Genomic DNA, 27,933 nt, shown 5'->3' with positions numbered 1-27,933 from the left:
TCAGGAGACTGGCTGCTCTCTCTCCCCTATCTGGGCTATCCCCAGGTCTCATCCTTCTCAGAGCCCACACCTGTGATCTCTCCCAAGAGAGTGCAGGCACCACCCCCTCCCGCCATCAGCCTGTTTCGGAGAGGGAGGCTATGATTGCTTGCAGGAGCTACTGCTCTGGTCATTACACACAAGAACACAGGAAGGGATCACCTTCCATACCCCTCTGCTCCCATACGGGCAGTGAGGCTCAGGTTTTTGCAGTAAAAACCTTGAACCAACGAAGATCTACGCAGTGGGACCAATTTCAGGTCAGCTGCACATATCAGGGGCCAGGACTATAAGACACTTTAACGGCCTGGCTGAGCCAGCACGGCCGCGTCTGGCCGCTTCCCCGCGCCTCCGCCGTCCTCCGCATTGCCTCACTCCTTTCTGCGAGCTGCCAGCAGCGCGTGGCTGCGTGCGTCATGCCGCTGCCGGTCAAGGCCTCCGCAGGGCCCTCTGAGGAATCCCACGTTCCTCAGCCTGGCACTCAGAGCCCTCTGCAAAGTGGACCCACTTCCTGCTCCAGCTGTTTCTCCCATTACTCCTCTGTACCCATTTTTGCCCAACACTCTCAGCGTCCTGGCTATGCTCGCACTTTCCCTCTCCTGCATCTTTGTGGATGCAGTTCCTCCGCCGGAAGGGCCTCCCTCCCCATCTCCACCTGGCAAGTGCCCATCTGCCTTTCAAGAAAGTTGCTCAGTCATGTCCGACTCTTTTCGACCCCATGGACTGGATCTCGCCAGGCTTTTCTGTCGATGGAATTCTCCAGGCTAGAATACTATGGTGGGTTGCCATGTCCTCCTCCAGGGGATCTTCCTGACCCAGGAACTGAACATAAGTTTCCTGCGTTGCTAGTGGCTTAGAGGGTAAGGCATCTGCCCATAATGCGGGAGACCCGGGTTTGATCCCTGGGTCAGGAAGATCCTCTGGAGAAGGAAATGGCAACCCACTCCAGTATTATTGCCTGGAGAATCCTATGGATGGCGGAGCCTAGTGGGTTACAGTCCACAGGGTTGCAAAAAGTCAGACACGACTGAGCGACTTCACTTTCTTTTCCTGCATTGCAGGCAGATTCTTTACCATCTGACCCCTCAAACATATGTCTTCCTAAGGTCTTTCATACTCCACCCCAACCTGGTTTGGCCTGTTTCTCCTCTCTTGGCAATTATTTTCAGCTTCATTACCTTGATGCTTTATTTTTGGAATGCTAATTCCTTCTGTACAACTCTAAGCTCTTCAAGGGAAAAGCCTGTCTCTTATTCATTCAGTACCTAGCAACTTGTTGGACATACAGTAGGTGCTCAATAAATGCACGAGAGGTAATATGTCTAAGAGTGTTTGCTATACTTCAATGCTATGAGACACAGGCTCACATAACCATGAGCTCTAAGGAACACAGAATGTGGGTACCCTTTCCAGAAGGAGCTAGAAACAACAGCTACACTGAGCATCCATTAGGTGCCCTCTGGCCCCAACCCCATCCCCATCTGGCTCCCAGCTTCCTCAGTCCTCAAGAACACAGTTTAAAAATAACTCCCTGGACTTCCCTGGTGGTCCAGTGGCTAAGACTCTTCTTTCCAAATGAGGTGGGTCTGGGATCAATCCCTAGTCACAGAACTAGATATCACCTGCCACAACTAAGAATCCGCATGCTGCAAGGGAAAACTGAAGATCCCACATGCAGCAACTAAGATCCAAATCTTAGTGCAGCCAAATAAATAAATATGTAACGTCTATCTATCTATCTATCTATCTCCCCTCCTTGCCTCCTTCTTCTCTTCTATGCCTTTCTCCTTTCTCTCCCTTTCTCTCTGCTAAAGCCCTCAGGTTCCTGCCCACAGAACACTGGGGACAAAAATAGAAGGGCTGGGGGAACCCAGCAGCTTCTGAGCACTGAGATGAGGAAGTGATTATCAAAGGTCACTGTCCTGGTCAGTTCCTGTTTCTGGAGCACAGATGCCAAAATCTGTTCCTTTTTCTTTTGAAAAATGTAGGAGTTTTCATTTCCAAAATTCCCAGAACCAAGACTGTCACTGTGAGCTGTCTGTGTTTCTGTCTGCCTGCCTCTGTATGGAGGGTCTGCCAAGGCCTCCTGGGCGTGCTCCTCATGGGCAAGCATCCAGGGGCAGCCTTGGAAATGACACCTTACTCCCTGCCCCTCCCCAGTTCCACCACCCCCAACTGGGCCTGACTGAGGAGAGATAAGTGTGTTAGGACAGGCCTGCTTCTGTCCTCCTAATGCCTCCTGGGGCATCCCCAGGATTAGGTCTGGCTACTGAGGAACCCTAGAGAAAGTAGAAATTTAAACTGATAACCTGGACTCAGAGGCGGACCAATTTGGGAAACCCTGTCCATGCTTTGCTCCCTTGCTTGAAACTATCCCATGGGGGTGGGGGGAGGAGGGAGGAGGAGAAGACACAGCCACCACTGTCTCTGCCCCTAGGCTTGGCGCAGGCCCCCACCTTCTGTGCCCCAATCCAGACAACTCACTTCATGTAGAATCAGACTCTGTTGAGCCTTCTGCAGAGAAAAGAAGAGGTCCAGAAACGGGGAGGGGGGAGGGGGGGACTTCCCCAGCAGTCCTCCAGGTTCCAGCCCTCGGTTTAGGTTTGATCCCTGGTCTGGGAACTAAGATCCCACGTGTCATGGGGTATGGGCAAAAAAAAAAAAAAAAGAAAGGGCAGCATGGGAAGTATTGTGGGTGGAGATGTGGAAAGGTGAGCTAGGAAAAAGGGGGCACTTATCGCTAAACCAAGCTCAGAGCTTAGAACAAGGGGCAGAGAGTGAGAATGGGCCTTGTCGTTAAGACCAGCCTCAAGGTGTGAAGGTCAAAGTAGCCTTGGTGCCAGGCCCTCTGAGTTGGGTGTGCGTCGCGGTGGCAGGTTCTTTGCGTGTGCAGGAAGGAAAACTGAGCGCTTTCTAACAGGATCTACATTTGGCCTGCTTTTCCTTTGGTCTCTGCTTTTGTTTGTACTGTGCCTGCCCAATTCTCATTCATTCACTCATTTAACAAACACTTCAATAGCCTAGAACATTTGCTGGTAGCAGTGGCCAGGGCTTTCCAAAAGCGTAGGCTGGGGCTTGCAGAGGCCTCCCTGCCTGGAGCTCCAGCATCACGCTCTGCTGAGGCCCTGGCGTGCAGTGCGCCCCGTTTGCACCATCCCAGAAGTGGGGCCCGAGGCCTGATCGGCAGGGAGGCCCGAGGAGACTGAGCAGGGGACGCAGAACCCCTTCCCAGATGGCCGGCCCAGAAAGCCAGAAGACTGGGCAGGGCCGTGGAGTCTCCGTGGGGCCCGAGCCTGTGCCCGGGGAGAGCGGATGCTGGCAGTGAGAGACGGCGGCGCTCCCAGGAAAGGGGTCCCCCCTCGGTGCCGCGGGCTGGGAGCCGCGCAGCCCTCGCCAGCGCCCCGCCCGCCCCGAGGCCCGAGCGCGAGGCGCCGCGGGAGGAATTCCAGCCATTTCCTCTGCGCCGAGCGGTATGCGGCCTGCTCGCTGCCCGACCGCAACGCAGCCGGGAGGTGGGGGCCGGCGGCGCAGGCCAGTCACCAGCCGCGTCTGGCAGCTGCCCGGGCCTCGCAGTCCCGCTCCGGATCCCCGGAGGGCCTCCTCTAGTCCCTGCGATCAAACCGGCCCTCGAGCGGCCCCAGACCTGTGCGGCAGCCCCGGCCCCTGCTCCTCCCCGCGAGGCCGCCGCCGGCTGAACCGCCCCCTCCCCGCGCCTGCCCTCCCGCCTCCTCGGTCCCCGCCGCGCCACCCCCCACACACCCCTGGCTGCCGCCGACCCCCGCAGGCCCCCGGAATCTGAGTTTGAAACAGAAGGTGGCCCTTGCTACATCCCTTTGGGGGCATGTCCCTTGGCCTTTCTAAGCCTCAGTTTCTCCACCTGTGAAATGGTCACCCTAACAACATTGCTCGGAGAAGGCAATGGCACCCCACTCCAGTACTCTTGCCTGGAAAATCCCATGGACGGAGGAGCCTGGTAGGCTGCAGTCCGTGGGGTCTCTAAGAGTCGGACACGACAGAGCGACTTCACTTTCACTTTTTACTTTCATGCATTGGAGAAGGAAATGGCAACCCACTTGCCTGGAGAATCTCAGAGACGGGGGAGCCTGGTGGGCTGCCGTCTATGGGGTTGCACAGAGTCGGACACGACTGAAGTGACTTAGCAGCAGCAGCAACAGCAGCGCTACCAAGTTTGTGCCGCCCAGAGGTTGAGAAAAGGAACCTGCCGGATCAACATCGACGATGTTCTCGTTTCTCTAGGTACCGCTGCTGTCCTAAACCTCCCGGGATCTTCCGCCCACCCTGCCCAAGGCCTCTTCTGATGGAGCAGACAGGGCGGCTTTTCAGGTAGGCACTCTAGACGGCCGCCTCAGGGACCGGCGGAAGACTCTTCCTCGGGTTTATTTGCCCTCCAGGTTCTTTAAAAGCCTAAAGAGCAGTTATTTTCATTTTTTAAAATGATGTCATCGCAGTCTGAGAACAACCAGGCACGTAGTGATTAGGAGAAGTTGAGGGTGCAGACCCGGACGGCCTGGACTCTACACAAGGGTCTGAATAGAGATTGGCCACCCTGTGCCCTCTGGGCTCCTCTTTCCAAATGCAGATACCTCCCACCACCCCCACCACCACCCCCATCCCCCTTCGGAGAGTGGACAGTCGTTCAGGCTTTAACCCTTTGGAGGAGCAAGAAAGGGAAAGCCAGAGCCCCCAGGCGACGAGGAAGGTGGGAGCCACTTCCCCCGCTGCCCACACCCGCCTCACCCACGCCCACGGCTGCGGTCAACAGAACACGAGGTGGGGTTGGAAAGCCCCGGGTCTCACCGGGCCTAACCGCCCACTTCTTTGCAAACGCGGCACGGTAAGAGCCGCTCTGCCTCGAAGTTCCCCCATTTGGCCATTCGTTTGGATACTGGAACTCCCTTTCCAGCCAGAGCCCCGAGGCCGAGAACCAGCCTCAGGAGGTGCGCTCCCTCTTCCCCCCGACACACGCTGCAGCCACAGACCGCAGAAATCCAGGTGGAGACAGGTCGAGAAAAACAGGTGCTATAAACATCCCAGTCCAGCGAGTTGGGAGACACGGCTCGCAGGCAGCCCCTCCCCGCTCACCCTCTTCCGAGCCGGGCACTTCCGGCCATCATTGCGCTGCAGGCGGCTCTCGGAGTCGGGAGGGGCGGACTCCCATCTGTTTCTGAGGCCTGGCTTCCCTTTCCTGTCCCCAGACCCCCTAAGTGCCTAACCTGAGGGTTTTCTCTGTACTCTGGATACCCTCCCTAACTGCCATTCGCAGACGGCTCCCTTCCTGCGCTGATATTTTTTTTAAAGGCTTCTCCCAGGGACCCCAGGCTGTGTGGCCAGTCTTCCGGAAATGCTGGCTCCTCTTACAAAGATGCATGAGGGGATGCTGCCTGAGGTTGGAAGGCAACCAACTAAATCACATCTTAAAATGTAAAGTTTGATTCTGAATTTTTGATAGCACTTTTTGTGTGGGGGGAGGGAGGTGATGGTGGGGAACAGGCTGGAGGCAGACTGTATTTAAAAGAGGAGGAAAACGAAGGGGGGAGTTAAGTATATGCAAAGAGTGGGTATGGCCGCATTAGAAAAGAGAATTGCTTTCCCAGCACGCTGGTTCCCAGTTTAGTGGGACCTTCTGAACCAGTCTCCTGAGCCTGGGACTTGTTGAGGTGCACACAGCTCGCTGAGAAAGAGCCTGTTGGACAGAAAAAGACTCCACTGGGGAAAAGGCTAATGAAGTTCCACCGCCTGGGGCTAAGGGATTCAGACACAAAAATTGTCCCCAGGATCTCAGAGAATCTCATGCCTCCAGGAGAGAGTGGCAAAGAGCAAGGCAAGTTTGGAGATGATGAGTGAAACAGATCTGAACCACCAGTTTTCAAATGTGACTATGAAAATAAGCTCTCACTAAATACTAAATAGAGCCCTGGTTTGAAAATGAAGTCGCATCCCCTTCCCAGTGTGGGTGCTTACTCTACAGCGTCTGTGCACAGGAAACACGTGCCCAGCTCATCACACTGAACCCTACTTAGATTGTACTATTGCTAACTGCTAAGTCACTTCAGTGGAGTCTGACTCTGTGCAACCCCATAGACGGCAGCCCACCAGGCTCCCCCTTCCCTGGGATTCTCCAGGCAAGAACACTGGAGTGGGTTGCCATTTCCTTCTCCAATGCATGCAAGCGAAAGGTGAAAAGTGAACTCATTCAGTCATGTCCCACTTAGCGACTCCATGGACTGCAGCCTACCAAGCTCCTCCATCCAGGGGATTTCCAGGCAAGAGTACTGGAGTGGGGTGCCATTGCCTTCTCCAGAATGTACTATTAATTCCCTGTTATTACACATGAGAAAACTGAGGTCAGAGAGACTAATTAACTAGCAAAGGAGAGTTTCAAGTCCAGGGATCTGACTCCGGTGGCTACCTGTGGAACCTCTGCTGTAGGGTAATTGACTCTGATGCTCTTTCTGACCAGAGATTGAAATGACTCCACTTCAGCCTTCAGCTGCCTTTCACAGTGAGGAAGACATTGCTGTAACACCCACCAGCCTCTAGCAGGCCCCAGTGATTGCAGCTTCATTGAAATTGATGGTTTTCCTGAGGGGCCCATGCAACCTATTCCAAGACTCCAGAGTACGGAGGAACAGACTGCCCATAGGAGGAGGACTCTGAGTGGCCTGGATATAATCATCAAGGTCAGGCCTTCCTGTGTGATTTCAGGACTACAAGGAGCCCCAAGTAGCCTTCTAACTAAAAATCAACCATTAAAGAACCTTTGTGCTCAACACAGAGTCAGATGCATGCTTACAGGTCACTGCTGTCTCATCTTGGGCCATGCGCCAAGGCGACCCAAAGATATTTGTCTAGCTTTCCTAGTGTTTTTTAAAAGTTGAGTTAATTACCAAGCATTTAAAATTGGAAGATGGTACAGAAATATCTGAATTTTCTTTCTTTTCCTTTTAGCTTCTCCCCCTAAATCTTAAGAGCTGGCCACACTGATGAGTACTTTGTGGTCCACCACAATCCCAGCCATCGCATCCTGTTTTTCACTCCCATCCTCCTGTTGGCCCATTAACATCTGAATTTGCTGACCCCCATCTCTCTCACTAAAATGCAGTTATTCACTGAAGAGGTAACTGTTGAGTCTAACTAGTCACATTCTGGTTTGGATATCTTTTCTGGAGAGCTGGTTATGATAGAACAGTTGAGGTAAGTTAAAGTGAGGGTAGAAGAGAAAGTAGGGCTCCCCTGGACAAGGCACCCAGCCATACCAGAGCAGAGCAGATTTCTGAGATCCTGGAAGACCGCAAGATGAGAAATTAGTGTTTGAACAACTGACTTGGATGTCAGAACATCAGCTGCTTCCCAGAAGCTCATCCTTTCATGTATCTTTGCAAGCACCACACTTTCATTAGCATCTTGGGCTGCCTTCCCCAAACCTCCTTCTGGAAGTGCCTTGGGGAGTGTCCAGAAGCACACCCTGGAGGTGATTAGAGGGCGGCCGGCTCAGGCTGTGAGCAAGCCCAAAGGAATGGGTCTGGCTTTCAACCAGGACAGAACTGAGCCTGGAAGAGGAGCTGAATGAAGACGAGGACCAAGTGATTAACCGGGGTTTGAGCAGCCAGGAACTGAAGCACAGTCTCATTCACCAAGATGGTGAGCAGCTGTGAGCTCTGAAATGTGGACCACAGGAGGGAAAACCATCTTTCCCAAACTTGGAAGCTTTCCTGCCAAAGCAGTTTACTGTGCCGGCAGAGAGGACAGAAGGTTTTGTGTGGCGACGTGAAGGCGGATGAGATGGCCTTAGACAGACTACCTGATAGACCTTGGGACATCAGCCTTCCCCAGATGTCCATGGGGGAGAGTTTCAGCCCTGAATATTTGAACTCGGACCTTCTTGGCAGCAGTCCATAGGACAAGTGTGTCAACAGAGCCCCGGATGTGTACTCTGGGGTGTGGAGGGTGTGAATGTGATGAAGTACTTTTAGGGCTTTCAGAGAAACAGGAAATTCAGTTATCAGAGACAGGAAAGTCTGTCCACCTACTTTCAAACCCAGTGGATAGTGTGGCACTCAGACTTGTCGCAACTGCCTTTGGAAAAGGTGACAAATTAAGAGAGCAGGGAAAGAGTAGGAAAGGCCTCTTCAGGGAGTTGACTGGTTGGGTCAGGTCATGTTCTCTTCAGAGAGCCTTCTGTCGCCTCCTACGTTAGTGGGAGCCCCTGAAATCCCAGCATTCAGCCTTGCCACCATCATCTGCTTTGTATCCAATGGGACTAATCTCACTGTGAACTCGCTCCTGTTCTGTCGGTCCTAAAATCCCCCTGGCTCCCAGAGGCCCTGTCCTTCTCCTATTCTGTGGCCTCTCCCACCCTCCTCACTCTTGAAACTCTTCTTCCGTGACATCTGGAGTTCATAATCCATGATTAGCAAACTTTCCTTTATCCTCAGTCTATTCTCTGAGCATCTCCTTCACTTCTTTCGCTATGGGACCCCTAGCTCTCCCCTGAGTTCACTGCTGACCCCACAGCCTTCTCCAGTGGGGCCTGAGATTTTTCTTCCAGCCTTCTTCCCCAGGCCTAGAGGGGAGATAGGTGTCCTCCGTAATCCTGATTGTCACCTTTGCAAGTACTCTCTTGCATACCACATTCAGTTGCATCTTATCAGATTTTACCAATCGCTGCTATCTTCTCCTGACCCCCTGGCCATATTTTGTTTGCAGTTTTTCTAGATCTTGGTTCATCATCACTCACTCTTTCTAACACTGTCTTAACTCTTGGTGATTTGGTATACATGTCGATGACCCTTCCAATACCCAGACCTTTCAATCTCTTGAATTTCTGTCCTCCAGTGATTTTTCCCTCCCTTCAACCCATAGCTATGATTAAACAGCAGTCCCTCCATAATCTCAATTTTATGCATCCTCCCATCTTTCCAAGTTATCCCCTTGCTGATCTCAGTTATCCTCTGACCCAATGAGAACCTTCAATCAATTGATCCCACCACCCTTCATTGTTGCCCACCCCTTTGATGTTCTTACTCCCCTCCTGACCCAGTGTAAAATTTCATGACCATATCACCTGGAGAAATACACCCAGCTAGGCTGCTTGACCTCATTTGAAGTTCATACTGATGAAACTTAAGTGGGCCCTTAGTGCTTCCCAACTGTAATACTCAGGTTCCCTGGTCCACTCACTCACCTAGGCTCCTGGATGACAGTTTCATCCTTTCTTTTCTCTTCTCAAACCCTTCAGATTCCCTCCACACTCTCTATTACCTGAATTCTAAAAGAATCTACTGGGATTCTTTTTCCCCTGGGAAAATAGAAGGAGCCAAAGGAGAAAGCTGCAGATCCCTAACATCACATTTATCCCCTGTCCAGCAGTTTCATCTTCATACTTTGCCTTTCCACCTACTATCTCAGTGCTGACTCATCCATCAAAAGCAAATTCCTCCGCTTGTGTAGGCAATCCAGTCCCTCTCACCTACTCACGGACATTACTCAGTAATTCTTTCTTTCCTCCCCTACACCAGATTATTACTCTGCTGGATTCTTTCCATCAGCACACAAACATGCTATTATTTCCTGCATCTTAAAAAAAAAAAGTCTTTTAATGACTGTACTTCCCTTGGCAGCTTCTGTCACATTTGTTTGCTCCACTTTAGAGCAGATCCCTCAAAAGACTCATCCGTACTTGCTATGCCCAATTCCTCTCCTTCAGTCCTCTCTTACACCAACCCCACAATCAGGTCTGTGTCCCTCAGAGTTCCACAGAAATTATTCTGGTCCAAGTCACCATGACTTAACTAAATCCAGTGGTCAATTCTCAGTTCTCATCTTATTAATAGCATCTGATATAATGGACCACATCCTCCTCCTCCATATATGTTTTTCCCTAGGCTTCCAGAGCATCTCACTCTCCTCTCTCACTGCACCCACCTTCTTGGTCTCTTTCCATGGCTCCCCCTCTTTTCCCTGACCTCTAAATGTTGACTTGCCCAGGACCCAGACTTCAATCCTCTGCTCTTCTTTATCCACCTCTTTTGATGATCTCATCCAGATATGTGGTTTTAAATACAATCAATACACTCATGACCCACATTTGTATATCTAGTCCAGACCTCTTCCCTGAACTCTAGACTCATATATCCAGCTGTCTGCCCCATATCTCCAAACTCAAGATGTCCAAAACTGAATTCTCGAGATGCTCCCCAAACTTGATCTACCTGCAGTCTTTCCTATCATAATGGTGGCAACTCTGTTCTTTCAATGGTTCAGGCCAGAAAACTGAGTTACCCTTGACTCTTGTCTTCTCACATGCACATCAGATCTGGTAGGAATTAGCTCTACCAACAGAACACACCCAGAATCCAGCCACTTCTCACCTCTTTCCTAGCTGCCATCCTAGCCAAAGACACCATCGTCTCTCTCCTGGATTACCACTGTGCCCACCTGCCAAGTCTCCCCACTTCTACTCTGACCTTCAGCAAAGAAGCCAGAGTGATCCTTTTAGAATGTGCTTTAGACCATATCACTCTCTAATCAAAACTTCAAAAGCCCCCTCTCCTCTAATTCTTTTAGGCTTACTCTTTAATAAGTCCCTATTCCTCTCAGTATAAAAACTAGTCTTTATAATGGCCAAAACAGGTCCTGAATTAATTATCTACCCACCTCTCCCAGCACTCACCTCTTTCTTCTTTGGAGTATTTTATTTTATTCTTTTTTTTTTTTTTTTTTTTGGCCAAGCTGTATGACATGCAGGATCTTAGTTCCCCAACCAGGAATTGAGCTCAGGTCCCTGGCAGTGGAAGCACAGAGTTCTAATCACTGGACCACCAGGGAATTCCCTGTCTTCCTCTCTGGATATTCCCTTCCTCACTCATTCTGGGAGCCCAGCCTCCTTGCTGTAGATGTACCCTCTACCGGAACACTCTTGCCCAGAGTCTACTTCCAGCTTTCTCATTTCTGCAGTCTTCAGATTCTCAACTTTTCAATGAGATCCATTGGACCACCCTGTGTAATACCAAACTTGCCCTTTCTCTGCATCCTGACACTCTTGATCACCCTTAACCTGCACAACCTTGTTCTTTCCTGTCCTCAAAGCATTTATTATCTCCTAACATACTATATGATTTAATATTTATGTTTATTGCTTATTATTATCTATCTTCCCCTCAACTCCACCCCCACAAGGATCTCTCTATATATTGTTCACAAATATATCTGAGATGGCCAGAACAATGCCTGACACATGGTAGAGAAACCAATGCATGTTTTTCGGAATGAGTGAAAATATCCAAAATTTCTGTGCCAAGAGCAAAGGGGAAAATGGAACCAGAAAGAGCAGTTGGAGCTAACCGTAAACGCATGATTCATGGGCAAAGTCAGGTCAAGTTGGAATGAGCAAACTGAGTGCTCATAATCGCTACATAGATAGATAGATGATAGAATCTCCCACACGGTAGGTGACAAAGTGACTTTATTTACCACATATAGAGTAATAAAAGCCTGGACCAATGACGCTGACTTACCCAAGTTCCCATCATTGTCGGTTGCTTTTTAGCTGTTCTCCCAGCCCTAAGTGGGCCAGTTACAGTTGACACTTGAACAACGTGGGTGTGAACTGCCTGGGTCAACTTGTCCGTGGGTGATTTTTAATAAATGTAAAATCAGTACTCCCTATTTGCAGGTTTCTCATTAAGGGGTTCAGTCAACCACAGACTGTTTAATCCATGGATATGGAGAGTCAACTGTATTCAGTGGACTATACCATCTTTCATGAAGTATTTGAGCATCCACGGATTTTAGTATTTGCAGAGATTGCTGGAACCAGTGCCCCGTGGATACAGAGAGACAACTGTACAGGTTGACAGAGCCACCAGAGACAGTAAAGGCCAAAGGACAGGATCCTACAAGTGGAGACTTTGAAAAAGAAACTCCTGTCTCTTCACCTCTTCCTTTAAGTGCCTTCTCAGTGAAGGATGCTGCAGTACCAGATGTCTGGGGTAGTACCCAGGCCATTTCATCAGGTTTCTGCCATTATTGGATGCAGATGGTTAATAGTTCTGCTTGCCTGGCCCCCATATGTCCACTGTTAACAGAGGCCTCCTGGAGGCCTTGCCTTCCTTTCCCATAGGGATTACAGCCTCCAGGTTGACTACCAATGTATTCCTTCTCGAAAGATGGCAGTGTTATGCAAGGAGCCTCTACACTAAAGATAAACCAATTAAATAAGGCTCCTGGGGCCCTCCAGACATTTCAGATGGAGACCCTGTGGTATCAACAGTGTGGCTGCACTGGGAGTCTGAGGCCAGTATAAGGTCTGGGGCAGGAGGCTTAACAGGTCCTGTGGTGAAGTAGAATCTCAGAGCCTTTACAGAGTTGAGGCTTCATCTCATGACAGGCCCAAATAACTGCAGGCAGAACTTCCAAAGAGCTCTAGGCAGAAGCTCCAGAAGATCCCCCTTGACTAGACATAAAGACAAGACCCCAGTTTAGAAGACAGACTCAAACCAATTTGCCTTTTTTCCAAAACAGGGCCCTGTTCAGCTGTACCTTCATCTTAAGCAACGTATGTGCATTGATGGAGCTTACCTGGTGCCAAGAGTGAAAGGCATGGAAATAAGGTAAGCTGGTGTCATTTTCTCCATAGGAAACCTTCATTCATAAAGAAGGCATTCATCCTTAACATGAATAGGGATGCCCTGTGTGGTTTGGATTAGACAAAACACAGCGGAAGAAACAGCACTCCTGTATAACAATGTAATTTAAATTAGTTAAAAATATTTACCCAGTCCCATGAGAGAGGTCAAAGGCTTAAAGTATATTCTCAACGCTCAGTCTAACTTCTCTTTCCTCCACTCACCATTGCCCTATTTTGGTCCTCTTCACTCTCCCCAAAGTCAGTTAACAATCCTCCCCCACCCTCTGTACCTCCGCCACACACACACACACACACACACACACACACACAGGTTCTTGATGCCCTTCCTCCTAGCTTCTGTCTCCTTGGACCTTTTCTTTTCTCCATTTCCAGTGTAACAATTCCTGGCCTCTCAGGCCCCTTTCAAGTCTTAGTTCTTCCCAGATCTTACATCAGATCAGCACAGTAGCAGACTAGCTGAGCTGGAATCTTTCTTAGGCAGTAATTGGGTAAAGTTGTACGTATTCATGGGGAGATACTGTATAATCCTATGCCTTTCCTCTGTATCTCTTTTAAGGATGTGGTTTTAATATCCACATCCATCAGCATTTCCTTCTAGGAGAAAAGAGAGTGAGGGAAGGAAAAGAGAGTGAAGGGAGTCAGAGTGTGTCTAGGGAAGGAACAAGGCAGAGGTTCTTTTGATCTGCTCCTTACATTCAGCTCAGATGCCTACACTGGACAGTGCCCAGGTTATTGGTAGATTCTGGGACATTCCTACGTTAGCATAATCAAAAAGAAAACTGAACAAAACCAATAAGAGGTTAAGGCACCAAGTCAAAGTAGAGAGGCATCTCTGGGCCTCTGAACTTGACTTGAAACATTCCGTATGAAGGCAGGAGCTGGGAGGAGGAAAAAAAATGAAAATTGTGTTTTGATTATTTTTTTCTGATTACAAAAATATGTTCAATGTAGAAAACCAGAAAAATACAGAAAAGTACAAAAAGTGATTGGAAAAACAAAAGAAGCAACACTTGTGTTCCCGCCACCCAGATATAATCAATATGAACATATTTGTTTACATTTACAATGCATGCATATTCTTTTTTAATCAAATTATAAACATAGTATATACGTTCTTTTAGAAATTTTTTCTCATTTAACAGTGTATCATAATTTCCCCAAGTCATTAAATATTCTTACATACAATATGATTTGTTAAAGCTGTTCATGATTTTATGCTGTGGATTTAGTGCCATGGAATTGCCTGGTTTTATGTGGGAGAGTATTTAGGTTGTTTCCAAGCATAGAATTTTAATTGTGGCAAGGTTGTCTGCACCACCTGTGTTTTTGGACAATCTAACCTTCTTCCCTTACCAGCAAGTAAGGATCCCTTCAAAGTTCTAGACCAAGAGAACCCTGCATTGGCAGAAGTAACTCCTCACAAGCATTCAGCTATCCTTGTGTCCTTCAGAGAAAGCCTGGCATTAGACTTACTCTGAGCATCAGAGTCGGAGAAGGCAATGGCACCCCACGCCAGTACTCCTGCCTGGAAAATCCCACGGACGGAGGAGTCTAGTAGCCTGCAGTCCATGGGGTTGCGAAGAGTCGGACATGACTGAGCGACTTCATTTTCACTTTTCACTTTCATGCACTGGGAAAGGAAATGGCAACCCACTCCAGTGTTCTTGCCTGGAGAATCCCAGGGATGGGGGAGCCTGGTGAGCTGCCATCTATGGGGTCACACAGAGTCGGACACTACTGAAGTGACTCAGCAGCAGCAGCAGCAGAGCAGCAGAGTAAGGATACTTACTCTTATGGCCAGGCCATTCTTGAGCAGATGGAGGGAAAATATTTGTCATTCTAAATCAGGGAGTCCACCCAATTCATTCAATGCAATCATCCTCAAAAATATATTTTTGTGCTAGTCCTGAGCTAGATATTATAGAAGAAAAGATATGGTTTCCATGTTACATAAACCTGCACTCTTTGTGTGTCGACAAACACAGAAGTGTGAAAGAGTTAAATAGATTATGTGTGAATGACTACGTGCTAACTCTGTGGTTCGAATCACAAGTGCTTTAGGAGGTGAGAAAACTGCAAGCACAAGGTAGACTTGAGTGGTCTGGGAAGACTCCGTGGAGAAGGTGGAGCTTGGAGGCAGGGTGGACAAGGAGCATTCCATGTGGAGGGACACAGAGGCCAGAAAGCACAGGAGGCAAGAAGGAGGTGCATGTGGCTGCAGTCTGCGATTGAGGGGGAAGTGGTCCGTCTGATTGGATAAGTCATATATAGGGCACATGCAGAAAGGGTCAAAAAGATGTTTGGCTCTAATTCTGTAGCTGTTTCCCCTTGTACCAGAGGTGTCACATCAAGAGAGGAAATGTCTAGTCAAATTCAAGCTGAGTTGTTTTTGTTTTTTGGTGTGTGTGGGGTAGCAGGGTGGGGCCAGGGGGATGGTTTATACATAGAACTTCTCGAAGCCTTTAATATTGTTTATGTATGTGGCAAGGTCAAGAGAAGAGGGAATCTGACTTCCCAAGAGTCTTTGACAACAGAATCTTGTTACCATGGACCATCTCCTTGGGTGTTCCAGGAGACGCAATTAGGGGCTAGTGAGGACTTCCCTCGTGATGCAATGGATAAGAATTTGCCTGCCAATGCAGGGGACACCAGTTTGATTCCTGGGCCGGGAAGATCCCACATACCACAGGGCAGCTAAGCCCATGCACCACAACTACTGAGCCTGCACTCCGCAAGAGAGGACACCACAACAAGAAGCCTCTGCTGCACAACCAGAGAGTAGCCGTCACTCGCCACAACTGGAGAAAGCCAGTGCACAGTGACAAATTTTCAAACTGGAGAGTAACACGTGAGGGAAAACAAAGTTTTGGAAGGTTAATCTCATAGTAGAATGTAAGGTGAACACGAGAGAAAACAGCCTGTATTCAGGCAATACAATTAGATGATTGAATGAAGACTCCAGATAAGTGGGCAGGGTTGGAGCATACTGGAGCCGAGAATGAAGAACAAAGCATTGATTGAATGCAGAGTCTGCTATTGGGCTCTGGGGAGATTCAAAAGTGTCAGAGTTCCTAGGTCTTTTAGGAGTTTGAATCCATTCATTAGGATTTTCTTTGCAATGCACAGAAATCAACTTGAAGCAGCTTAATCAAAAAAGAGTGTTTTTAAGGAAACAGGGATACTTCTTGAGGAGCTGCAGCCATGTACTGGAAAGTTGGCAAAAAGTCCCCTGTCCATCTGGTCTCAGCTACCCTGTATCTGCTTCATCGTCCTCATATTATTTCTCTCTCCTCTTCTGTCCTCTAATAACCCCTCCCCTCTCCCCTTTTCCCTTCTCCGCCCCTCACCCTTCTCCCCTTCCCCGCTCTCATTTGTGGAAGAAAGTGGCTTCTCTACAGCTCCTGAGTTTGCATGTTACACTGTTTGCATGACAGAGTTCCAGCTGTATCAGAGGCTAAATCTCCATCTCTTCGTCCCAGTTTCGGATTTCCAATGGGAAGAATCTCATCGACCAGCTTGGAACACATCCTACTCTAACTAGGGGGACAGGTTTTAAAATCGAAACATGGCTTCAGGAGACTTACCCTGTGAGTAGTGTGGGGGACCACTGCCAGGAACAGGTGTCTGCTGTTGAGTGATGCTGGGCTTTCCTGATGGCACAGTGGTAGAGAACCCACCTGCCAATGCAGGAGACTTGAGCTCAGTCCCTGGGTGGGGAAGATCCCCTGGAGAAGGAAATGGCACTCCGCTGCAGTATTCTTGCCTGGGAAATCCCATGGGCAGAGGAGCCTGATGGGCTACAGTCCAAGGGTTGGCAAAGAGTCGGACACGACTTAGTGACTAAATAACAACAACATAGAGTGATGCTATGACCTTTCATTGAAAGCATGCTTTTGTAAGAGTTGAGCATGAGCACACTATTGTTGAATGAATGGATAACTAGGAAGCTTTAAGGCAACTTCATTAGAGTCCGTATTCTTGTCCCTTTCCCAAACTCCTTCAGTCTCCCAGTTCTATAAAAACCTGCAGATGAAGGAAGCAGGATACACAATGGTTATTAGCACACGTCTGGGTTAAATTGTCTTATTTTGGATCCTGTCCTTGAAGACTTGAGCAAGTGATGGAACCTACCTGAGCTTCAGGTTTCTCACCTCTAGAATGGGGATCATGAGGATTAACTAAGATAATATGAGTAAAGCGCTCAGCACAATGCACCTAATTATGTTGAAAAAGTGAAAGTGCAGTCGTTCATTTGTGTCCAACTCTTTTCCAACTCATGGACTGTAGCCATGTGTCTCCTGCATTGTAGGCGGTTTCTTTACTGCTAAACCATTGGGGAAGCCCTGCAGATTGGGCCAAAGGAAAAAGCAGCAGAAAGTGGAGTGGGTTCAGATAACAAACTCAAATACCAGGCTTCTCTGTCTATGGGATTCTGCAAGCAAGAATATTGGAGTGGGTTGCCATTCCTTCTCTAGGAGATCTTCCCAACCCAGGGATTGAACCCAGGTCTCCCACATTACAGGCAGATTCTTTACCATCTGAACCACCAGGGAAGTCCAGTTATGTTAAGAACGTAAATTTTAAATGAAAATTAACTGATGGAGGGGGCTTCCTGGTGGTCCAGTGGCTAAGACTCTGTGTTCCTAATGCAGGGGGCTTGGGGTCAAAGCTTGGTCTGGGAACTAGATCCCGCATGCCACAACAAGGACCCGTTGCAGCCAAATAAATAAATAAAATAATTTTTAAAATGAATTAGAAAAAGAAAGAAAATTAACTGATGGAGCTGAAGTTGACAGGAGCAGATCCAAATGTCTTTGATAAACGGGGCAAAAGAAAGATGAATTGTCAGATGGGCAAGTGGTCAGCTTGGTTCTCCAGACATCCCCATGAACGTGGCCTTTGGAATAAGAGGTTTGGGGAGAAAAACAAGCCACGAAGATCTTGTGGCGCCAACAGGGACTTTAGAGATCACAGGTCGTGTGTGCCAGTCGCACTCCCTTTTGTTCCTAGAGATTTAATATCTACCAGCCTATTAAATGGTCATGATTTGGAGGAGAGAAGACAAGAAGAGGAATTACTTTCAGCTGGCCCCGGTCTCTAAATAACCCGGGGTACAGCATCTTTCAAACACAAAGGAGACCATGTGTAAAACATTAGTTAAATTCAGATATAAATCTAGTCTTTGACCAGTCCAAAGCTAATCAATATGCTTTTCTACTCTCTTTGAACTTTGAGTTTTCTGGCAACAACGAAAACCCCAAACCCCATCCAAAACCATCGTCCAGACAGCCCAACTCCTATGCTCCCCTCTCTCGTCACATATTGTTGACAGAACTCCTCTCATTACCACATGCATTCCAGTGGTGATTCAAATTCTTCTGCAGAAATGGACTTGAAAGACAGAAAATTGCTGTTGTAATCACTTAATAAGGAACCCTGGACAAGGAATACAGGGCTATGAATATAGATTTACTCTTAGCTTTTATGGATGCATTTCCTTCAATTATTTTCATTGAAAATCACGATGAACTAATTTAAATAGCAAGGTAAACTGAGATGGAAAATGACCCTTAATAAGAAGTTCGATGGAAAATATAGATTGGCCTGGTCTTCAGCACATCAAGGATTCTCTTGGTTTCAATTGCAAATTCGGGGAGATTTGAAATGTGTTTGAATGTGTCAGTCTTAGGCAGAACTAAACTACGCTGTCCCTTTCTAAAAATCAAGAATCTGCCCTGGAAAAAAATCATGCAGTATGATGTACAAAGCAGAGGGGGAGGAAAGAAAGTAGTGGGTGAAAAAGACCCACCCAAGGACTGCAGCCAGCTTCCCCAGGAAGATTCATGACCACGCTTCAATCCTGTCCTGTGATTCTTTCCAAGGGATTTTACTATAAATCACTAAAAGCAACCGCTGCTGTTACCAGAGCTATCTTTGCCTCAAAAAGAAGAAAATTCAGGACATGCAATATAATCCTCTCACTATCTAAGGGAGAAAGCAGCCCATTTGTCATAAGATCTGAAAACACCAGCTATGTAGTATATTAAACATTAGCGTTTCATCTTTCATAAAAGGGGGGGCACATAGGATGTGATTGGATGCAACCATGATAAAGTGACTTAAATTGGATTGACTAACTATAACCTACAAAAACCATTCTATTACAAATCCTGTTCAGTAAAAGGTAAGAAAATTCTATCAACATTTTTTTAAACCACTCTGAGCTATTCACAACAAATAGATCCTTACTCTTAGCAGATGTATAAGCATTTATGTAATGCAGGAGTTTCATAACTTGGAGAGTGTCATCAAAGTCAGAGCTGATACAGTGTTCCTGCCTTTGACTTGAATGCCTTCTTCTTCCCTATATAGGGTGATTATTGCTTCACAGTGTCCCCGGCATGAAAGGACTTTGAAAGGTCATTTGCCTTGCAACCCAACTAGCAGCATTAGCATTACCAAGGAGAGGCTGGTTAGAAAGGCAGTCTTGGGGTCCACCCCAGTCTTACTGGCTCAGCTTCTGCACTTTGACAGGATACCCAGGTGATTCATAGGCACACTGAAGGTGAAACTCTGCCACCCTAAGTCATCCTACTGCCTCTGAGCAAAACGTGTACAATGGAATGGGTAGACTGGTCTCCTTCAGCCAATTTCAGGTCCTTTATAGTTTATCCTGTGTGAGTCATTGAGAGGAAACAGGAAATACACTCATTTAAGGAGGTCTTGCTTAGCCTAACAAAGCTAGCAACTTCTTCAATACATTCAAGTTCCTGTTCTTGGAAGAACTGCTGCTCTGGGTCCTGTTGCTTGGTCATGTTGACTCTTTGCGACTTTGGACTGTAGCCCACCAGGCTCCTCTGTCCATGGGATTTTTCAGGCAAGAATACTGGAGCGGGTTGCCATATCATTTTCCAAGGATCTTCCTGACTCAGAGATCGAACCTGAGTCTCCTGTGTCTCTTGCATTGCAGGCGATTTCTTTACTGCTGAACCATTTGGGAAGCCCTGCAGGTTGGGTCAAAGGAAAGAGAAGCAGAGAGTGGAGTAGGTTCAAATAGCAAACTCTAATAAAGTAAGGGTAGCACAGAAGCTGAGACTGTGAGGGATGGGGAAAACAGTTTCACCAGATTACCAGTTCCAAAATTGTCTCTGCACTGTGGGTGATTTATAGCCCTGGAAGCTTAAAGGCTTGAGTCTCTTGCTGTATTTTATTTCAGATTAGGAATTTTTATCTAATACTTCCCTGCAGTTTAAAATGAAGGCCCTGTAACTACAAAAATGAATTTATCTGGTGGGCTGGGTTCATTTTGTAGTTATCCTGTAGGTTTCAGATTTGTTACAGGACTGGAATCTGGACAATAGAAAAACTCTCTGTGGGTTAATGGCAGCCAACTTCCAAGCCAAAACTGAAGGACATAGGATAATTATGTATATGTTTCAGTGTCCTCAAATTTAGCTGCACATTAGAGTTCCCTAGATAAAAGGTTTTTTATACAGCTTTCTTGAGATATGACTGACATATAATAAGCTGCATATATTTTAGGTGTACAGTAGGAAGAATTTTGTAATATGTTATACGTCTGTGAAACTATCACCATGATCAAGCTAATCACCCCTAAAGTTTTCTTATGCCCCTTGGCAACCCCTCCACCCATTCTGCAACAACTAATTTGCTTTCTGCCACCATAGGCTAGTTTTCATTTTCTAGAATTTTAATTTAATGGACCCATACTCTTTTTTTTTTTTTGAGGGGGGAGACCTGATTTCTCTTACTCAACATAATTATTCTGAGATTCATCTACATTGTTGCCTGTATTACTAGTTTGTCCTTTTTACTGCTGAGTAATATTCCATTGTATGAATATACCACAATTTATCTTAACCATTTACCAGCAAAGGACATTTGGGTTGTTTCCAGTTTTAAACAACTATGAATAGCATTGCTATAAACCTTCATGAACAAGTATGAGCATATGAGTTTTCATTTCTCTAGGTAAATACCTAAAAGTGGGTATGGTAAGTATACGTTTAACTTTAAAAGAAACTGCCACATTGTTACCCAAAGTGACTGTACAGTACCATTTTGCTTGCTTACCAGAAATGTATGAGTTCCAGTTGCTCCACATCCGCTCTAGGAATTGGATTGGTATTGTCAGTATTTCTAATTTTAGCTGTTTTATTAGATGTGTAATAATATCTCCATTGTGGTATTAGTTTACATGTTCCTAGTGACTGCTGATGCTGAGGATCTTCTCATGTGTATATTTGCCATCCTTGTATCTTTTTTGGTGAGAATCTTTGAAGTCTTTTGCTTATTTTTTAATTGGGTTTTGTTTTCTTAATTGTTGAGTTTTAAGAGTTCTTTATGTATTCTGAATATAAGTCCTTTGTCAGATATATGATTGACAAATACTGTCTCTCAATCTTTTTATTCCCTAACAATGTCTTTCAAAGGGCAGAAGTTCTTAATTTTGATAAGGTTTAATTTATAATTTTTTAATGGGTTGTGCTTTTGGTGGTATAACTGACCAAAGATCACAAAGATTTTCTTCTATGTTATTTTTCTAGACGTTTTATAATTTTAGGTTTTATATTTAGGTCTATAATCCATTTTGAGTTAGTTTTTATGTATGATGCAAGATATGGAATGATGTTTACTTTTTGCATAGGGATAGTCACTGTTTTCGGAGAAGGCAATGGCACCCCACTCCAGTACTCTTGCCTGGAAAATCCCATGGACGGAGGAGCCTGGTAGGCTGCAGTCCATGGGGTTGCGAAGAGTCGGACACAATTGAGCGACTTCACTTTCACTTTTCACTTTCATGTATTGGAGAAGGAAATGGCAATCCACTCCAGTGTTCTTGCCTGGTGAATCCCAGGGATGGGGAGCCTGGTGGGCTGCTGTCTATGGGGTCGCACAGAGTCCGACACGACTGAAGTGACCTAGCAGCAGCATTCACTATTTATTGAAATGACTGACCTTTCTCTATTGAATTGCCTTTGTACCTTTGTGCAAAAGCCAATTGACCTTATATTTGTGGGTCTTTTCTAAAGTCTCCATTCTGTTCCCTTGATCTATCTTTATACTAATATCACGTTGCCTTGATTACTATAGCTTTATTATTAGTCTTGAAATCCAACTTTATTCTTTCTCTAAATAAGAATTTTAGAATTAACTTAAATTTTACAATATTTGTCAACTTCTGGGTTTAAAAAGTCTAATGGGATTTCGATTGGGATTTGATTTTATAGATTTGGGGAGAACTGACAGCTTAACAATTTTAAATATCCCAATCCAAGAACACAGAATATCTCTCATATATGTGGTCATTTTTTTAATCTCTTTTTAGCAATATTTTTTCAGTGTACAGGTCTTATACTGCATTTTTGAGATTTAATTTTAAGTAGTTGATACTGTTATGCCCTTGTAAATGTTTATATAAGTTCAGTTTCCAACTTTTTGTTGTAACTATTTAGAAATACAGTTGGTTTTTTAAAATATTGATCTCATGTCCTGCAGCCTCACTAGACTCATTTATTAGTTTTGGAGCTTTCTTAGGTTCCATAGAATTTTCCACATAGATATTTATGTTTTCAAAAGTAAAGACAGCTTTACTTCTTGTCCAGAGTGGCTTCCTTTTATATATTTTTTCTTGCCTTATTGTACTTGCTAGAAGCAGTAAATTGCTAAATAGAATTAGTGATAGTGGGCAACCTTGCTTTGTACTTGGTCTTAGAGGAAAGAGAGCCAGTCTTTTCCATTAAGTATGATGTTATCATTAGGTTTTTCATAGATGCCCTTTCTGAGACGCTCCCTACTTTGCTGAGAGTTGCTTTTTTAAAAGATCAGAAATGGATCTTGAATTTTGTCAAATCTGCATCTATTGAGCTATTCTTCTGGTTTTTCTTTTAAGCCTGTTAATATGGTGAATTACATTGATTTTCAAATATCAAACTAACCTTGAAATCTTGAGGTAAATCCATTTGTTTACTATTTATTATCATATATATAGTTAGATTCCATTTGCCAAAACTTACTTAAGAGTTTTTACACCTATACTCATAAGAGATATCAGTCTCTGCTTTTCTTTTATTATAATCTTTTTGTCTAGTTTTGGTATCAGAGTAATCCTGGTCTTACAGAATGAGTTGGGATATGTTCCATCCCCATCCCCTTCAAGTTACTTGAAGTGTTTGTATATAGAATGAATATTATTTCTTCCTTAAATTTGGATAGAATTCATCTTGGACTGAAATTGTCTTTGTGGGAAGATTTTTAACCACTAATTCAATTTATTTAACAGATGTAGAGCTATACTGGTGATCTGTTTTTTTGTTTGAATAATAAATTCTATCAAAAAATTTTTATATTTCCTCTAAGTTGGTCATATTTATTGACACAAAGCTATTCTTGATATTATCTTATAGTAATTTTAAAATCTGTAGAATCCATAGTGATATCACCTCTCTCAATCCTGATATCAGTAATTTGTGTCTTCTTTCTCTTTTTTTCCTGATCAGTCTGGCTAGAGGTCTGTCAATTTTACTAATCTTCTCAAAGAACCAGCTTTTAATTTCATGTATATTTTCTCCGTTGCTTTTGTTTTCCGTTTCACTAATACCTTCTCTAATCTTGATAATTTACATTTTTCTGCTTAGTTGAGGTTTAATTTGCTCTTTTTCTAGTTGCTTATGGTGGTATCTAAAGTCATTGGTTTAAGGCCTTTCTTCTTCTGTACTATGTTTAGTGGTATAACTTGCCTATAAATATGTTTTGGCTAAACTTCAGAAATTTTGATATACTGTATTTTCATTTAGTTTCAGATTACTTCTTAATTGCCCTTTTGATTTCTTCTTTGACCTGTAGGTTATTTAGAAGTGTGCAAATTTTGTAATCAAAAAACATATTCTTCTGATTTGGATATTTTAAAATTTCTTAAGACTGATTTTGTAGCTAGACTATGGTCTATCTTGGAAATTTTTCTGTGTGCTCTTGAAAAGAATAAGTACACTGTTAAGTGGAATGTTCTTAAAAATGTTAAGTTAAATTAGTCCTCTCTAGTCATCGCTCAAGTCCTCTATATCCTTACAGATTTTCTATCCTACATGTTCCATCAATTAGTAAGAGAAAGGTTTTGAAATCTTCAACTATAATTATAGATTTGTTTTTTTTCTCTTCTGCCATTCTAAATATCCCACTACCAAAGCCACACATGATAAAAATCAATTCAGAATCTCTGGGGGCATGACCCAGGCATCAGTATGTTTTTAACTCCCTGGAGTGATTTGGGCTTCCCTGGTGGCTCAAATGGTAAAGCGTCTGCCTGTAATGCAGGAGACCTGGGTTTGATCCCTGGGTTAGGAAGATGCCCTCGAGAAGGAAATGACAAACCACTCCAGTACTCTTGCCTGGAAAATTCCATGGATGGAGGAGGCTGGTAGGGTACAGTCCATGGGGTCGTAAAGAGTCAGACACAACTGAGCGACTTCACTGGTAGAGTGATTCTAGCGTGCAGCCAGGTTTGAGAAATGTAGCCTCATGCAGTCCACAATGTGGATTCAACAGAGTCTCAAATGCATTATCTTATTTAATCCTCATACCCGCCTTTGAGTTAGGCATTATTCATTCCTATTTTACCTAAAATGAAATTGAGTCCTAGACATTTGTCCAAGATCACACAGTTGACCAGAAAGCCTAGCTGGGATTTGAACCCAAGTAACCTAACTCATAGTTTATTCCTTTGAGGTACTTACATTTTGTCCTGTAAGGTATGTTTATTGACTAGAATTCTATCTGTATTTCTATTCTGTCCCCCTAACACACTCTTTTGGGTTGTGGGCAGAAGCTCTGTCTAACCCGAAACTTATAATTTTCACTGGACCTACCACAGTGTCTGTCCCCTGGAGACGATTCTAAGGTTTTTCTTTTTCCTCTTGAGAGATCTAAGTATCTGGGTTCATCTCACCACATAGTCATCCATCTGCTGTTTTCATAGTCCATCCACAATCTAAGGCTTAAGTCAAGCTGTAATTAACACTGGTGCACAAACTCTTCTCCAGAAGCCTGCTTCACTCCACTAATGCACAACATTGGCAGCCTGGGCCTAGAATTTGCCCCAAGCTACGCATACAAGTTTGGGGCAAGATTATGAGAGAAGAGCAGCCTGGGATGGATGCATTTCCTGTTTTGTTTGAGTGCTTCCAACAGGAGAAGTAATGATGAAAGAAGTCCTGCCCATGCCAACCCCTCATTTGTGCTTGGCCGTCAGGGGTTTCTGGCTGGTCTTTTTCGATTTGTCGTTATTTTTCTCCAGAGGTTCTGGGTTTGCCTGCATGTGCCTGCTGCTATGTGGATGCTATGATTAATTAAGTTGGTCAAGGATTAATATTTAAAGATCAGGAATGATTTGAATCATTCCTCCAGAGGAGTTGCTCAACTGCCTCCAGGGAAAGGGATCAGCCCCCCAAAATGGACCATTAATGTTTTTGAGATAGTGTGCCTTTCAAAGAGACAGATACATCATAATTTGTTTCACCATTCCTCTGCTACTGTCCAGTGTTCATTGTTTCCAGTTTTCACAGTTATCAGTGATTCTCCCATAAATATCTATATTCATATAAAGATTTCCTCCCTCCTTCTTTTGAATTATTTTCTTTGTAGAAATTTCCAGGAGTGCTGTTACTATACAGAAGGATTTGAATGATTTTAAGGGATTATGAGCTCTTAAAAAGGCAATACCACAGAGTTCATAGCCCGTGTCACATCTTGATTAGTTGAATTAATTATGACATGGAAGAGCCAAGTTATTTCCTAAAGCATCATTCACTGCCCAGTCTTATCCCACAGAGTGGTGTGAGCAATACTAGATAAAGGCATCTCCATCACCTCATTCTTTATTCCACCAAAACTCACTTAAAAAAAAATCCTATGTAAGACCAGAAACTATAAAACTCCTAGAGGAGAATATAGGCAAAACACTCTCCGACATAAATCACAACAGGATCCTCTATGATCCACCTCCCAGAATACTGGAAATAAAAGCAAAAATAAAAAAATGGGATCTAATTAAAATTAAAAGCTTCTGCACAACAAAGGAAAATATAAGCAAAGTGAAAAGACAGCCTTCTGAATGGGAGAAAATAATAGCAAATGAAGCAACTGACAAACAACTAATCTCAAAAATATACAAGCAACTTATGCAGCTCAATTCCAGAAAAATAAATGACCCAATCAAAAAATGGGCCAAAGAACTAAATAGACATTTCTCCAAAGAAGACATACGGATGGCTAACAAACACATGAAAAGATGCTCAGCATCACTCATTATTAGAGAAATGCAAATCAAAACCACAATGAGGTACCACTTCACACCAGTCAGAATGTCTGCTATCCAAAATCTGCAAGCAATAAATGCTGGAGAGGGTGTGGAGAAAAGGGAACCCTCCTACACTGTTGGTGGGAATGCAAACTAGTACAGCCACTATGGAGAACAGTGTGGAGAATCCTTAAAAAATTGCACATAGAACTACCTTATGACCCAGCAATCCCACTGCTAGGCATACACACCGAGGAAACCAGAATTGAAAGAGACACATGTACCCCAATGTTCATCGCAGCACTGTTTATAATAGCCAGGACATGGAAACAACCTAGATGTCCATCAGCAGATGAATGGATAAGAAAGCTGTGGTACATATATACAATGGAGTATTACTCAGCCGTTAAAAAGAATACATTTGAATCAGTTCTGATGAGATGGATGAAACTGGAGCCGATTATACAGAGTGAAGTAAGCCAGAAAGAAAAACACCAATACAGTATACTAACACATATATATGGAATTTAGAAAGATGACAATGACGACCCTGTATGCAAGACAGCAAAAAAGACACAGATGTGTATAACGGACTTTTGTACTCTGTGGGAGAGAGAGAGGGTGGGATGATTTGGGAGAATGGCATTGTAACATGTATACTATCATGTAAGAATCGAATCGCCAGTCTATGTCCGACGCAGGATACAGCATGCTTGGGGCTGGTGCACGGTGATGACCCAGAGAGATGTTATGGGGAGGGAGGTGGGAGGGGGGTTCATGTTTGAGAATACATGTACACCCGTGGTAGATTCATGTCAATGTATGGCAAAAGCAATACAGTATTGTAAAGGAAAATAAAGTAAAAATAAAATTTTTTTTAAAAAAACAGCAAAAAAAAAAAATGCTTACACATTTTAAACAACGAGCTTTTGGAATAAATTTAAGAAACTCCAGAACAAAACCATGGGACAAATCAGTGATGCACCTCCTGAGATAAATCCTGTCTTAGAAATGAAATGAGAGCATGCAGTGTGCGTGCAGGGGGGACAGGAGGGCAAGGGTACAGGTCAGTTATGATTGGAACGTTGGTGTCACACTTGTCCTCTGCAAACTGGTTTCTGGGAGCTGGGTGCAGACAGCCTGAGTTGAAAGCCAAACACAGACAGCAGCTGTTGAGGATGTAAAGTCTCTGGCCAGAGTGGATAGGGAGATGGGTGTGGTCACCCATAGACCAATTTCCACCCCACCCTATGAGCCCAGTCACAGAGGCTGAGAAGAAAGAACTTCCCGTGTTGCATTCCAGTGCTCCTTTCTGGGCTTGGTGGGAATCAATGCAAGAGACTGGTTGCCAGGCCTGATTGCCCTGCACACACTCCCTCAACTGGGTTCCCCTGACAGTCACCGAGACTCCGGAGAACACCACGACCAGCCACGCCGGCCCTGGACTGCTGCACTGCTCTGGCCATAGCCCCAGGTATAAAGTACAAGGAAATCCTACAACCATCCTCGAGGGACTTCGGGGAAAGTGCAGGGAGCGTGCGGATCTTTCCTGCATTGCACAAGGAAGTGCTGATCCACCGGATCGCCACCGGCCCCTCTGCAATTTCTCAGAACCTCTGACAAGAGCCCTCAGGCTGCATCACTGAGCAAGGAATCTTCATTATTCATTTCAACATCACTCTTCTTGGAAACCCTGACTGCTCCACTCTCCAGAAATAATCCATCAAACTTTTCCCTTTGTTGAAGTCACACTGTGAAAACTCCCATAATCAAATTCCCCATGTTCGATCTCTGCTGATGTTATTATGTAACAGTGGAGTCCAGAGCAAAAAGAGTGGGGCAGACTGACATCTCTTTTTTTTTTTTCTTTTAACTTTTTGTCATGAAATGTCTTAAACATACACAAAGG

General features: G+C 45.0%; 2 protein-coding genes across 2 annotated transcripts in view; both read left to right on the top strand.

Annotated features, from left to right (window-relative positions):
- Positions 1–455: 455 nt before the first annotated feature.
- The window catches only part of LOC138436269 (uncharacterized), a 57,252-nt gene continuing 29,774 nt past the window's right edge, over positions 456–27,933 (top strand). Inside the window, exons 1-4 of the mRNA XM_069581924.1 lie at positions 456–624; positions 3,227–3,509; positions 4,297–4,383; positions 12,583–12,671. Of these exons, the coding sequence (XP_069438025.1) occupies positions 456–624; positions 3,227–3,509; positions 4,297–4,383; positions 12,583–12,655 (612 nt within the window). The 3' untranslated portion in view covers positions 12,656–12,671. The remainder of the gene's footprint in view (positions 625–3,226; positions 3,510–4,296; positions 4,384–12,582; positions 12,672–27,933) is intronic.
- LOC138437012 (uncharacterized) lies at positions 3,673–6,830 on the top strand. Its single transcript, XM_069583488.1, has 2 exons — positions 3,673–5,481; positions 6,521–6,830. The coding sequence occupies exon 1, from the start codon at positions 4,634–4,636 to the stop codon at positions 5,270–5,272; it is 639 nt and encodes a 212-aa protein (XP_069439589.1). The 5' UTR covers positions 3,673–4,633; the 3' UTR covers positions 5,273–5,481; positions 6,521–6,830.

Source organism: Ovis canadensis, chromosome 3 (genome assembly GCF_042477335.2).
Source record: "Ovis canadensis isolate MfBH-ARS-UI-01 breed Bighorn chromosome 3, ARS-UI_OviCan_v2, whole genome shotgun sequence".
Lineage (NCBI taxonomy): Eukaryota > Metazoa > Chordata > Mammalia > Artiodactyla > Bovidae > Ovis > Ovis canadensis.
Note: the sequence above shows the minus strand (reverse complement) of the source record. Positions and strands in the feature narration are given on the sequence as shown.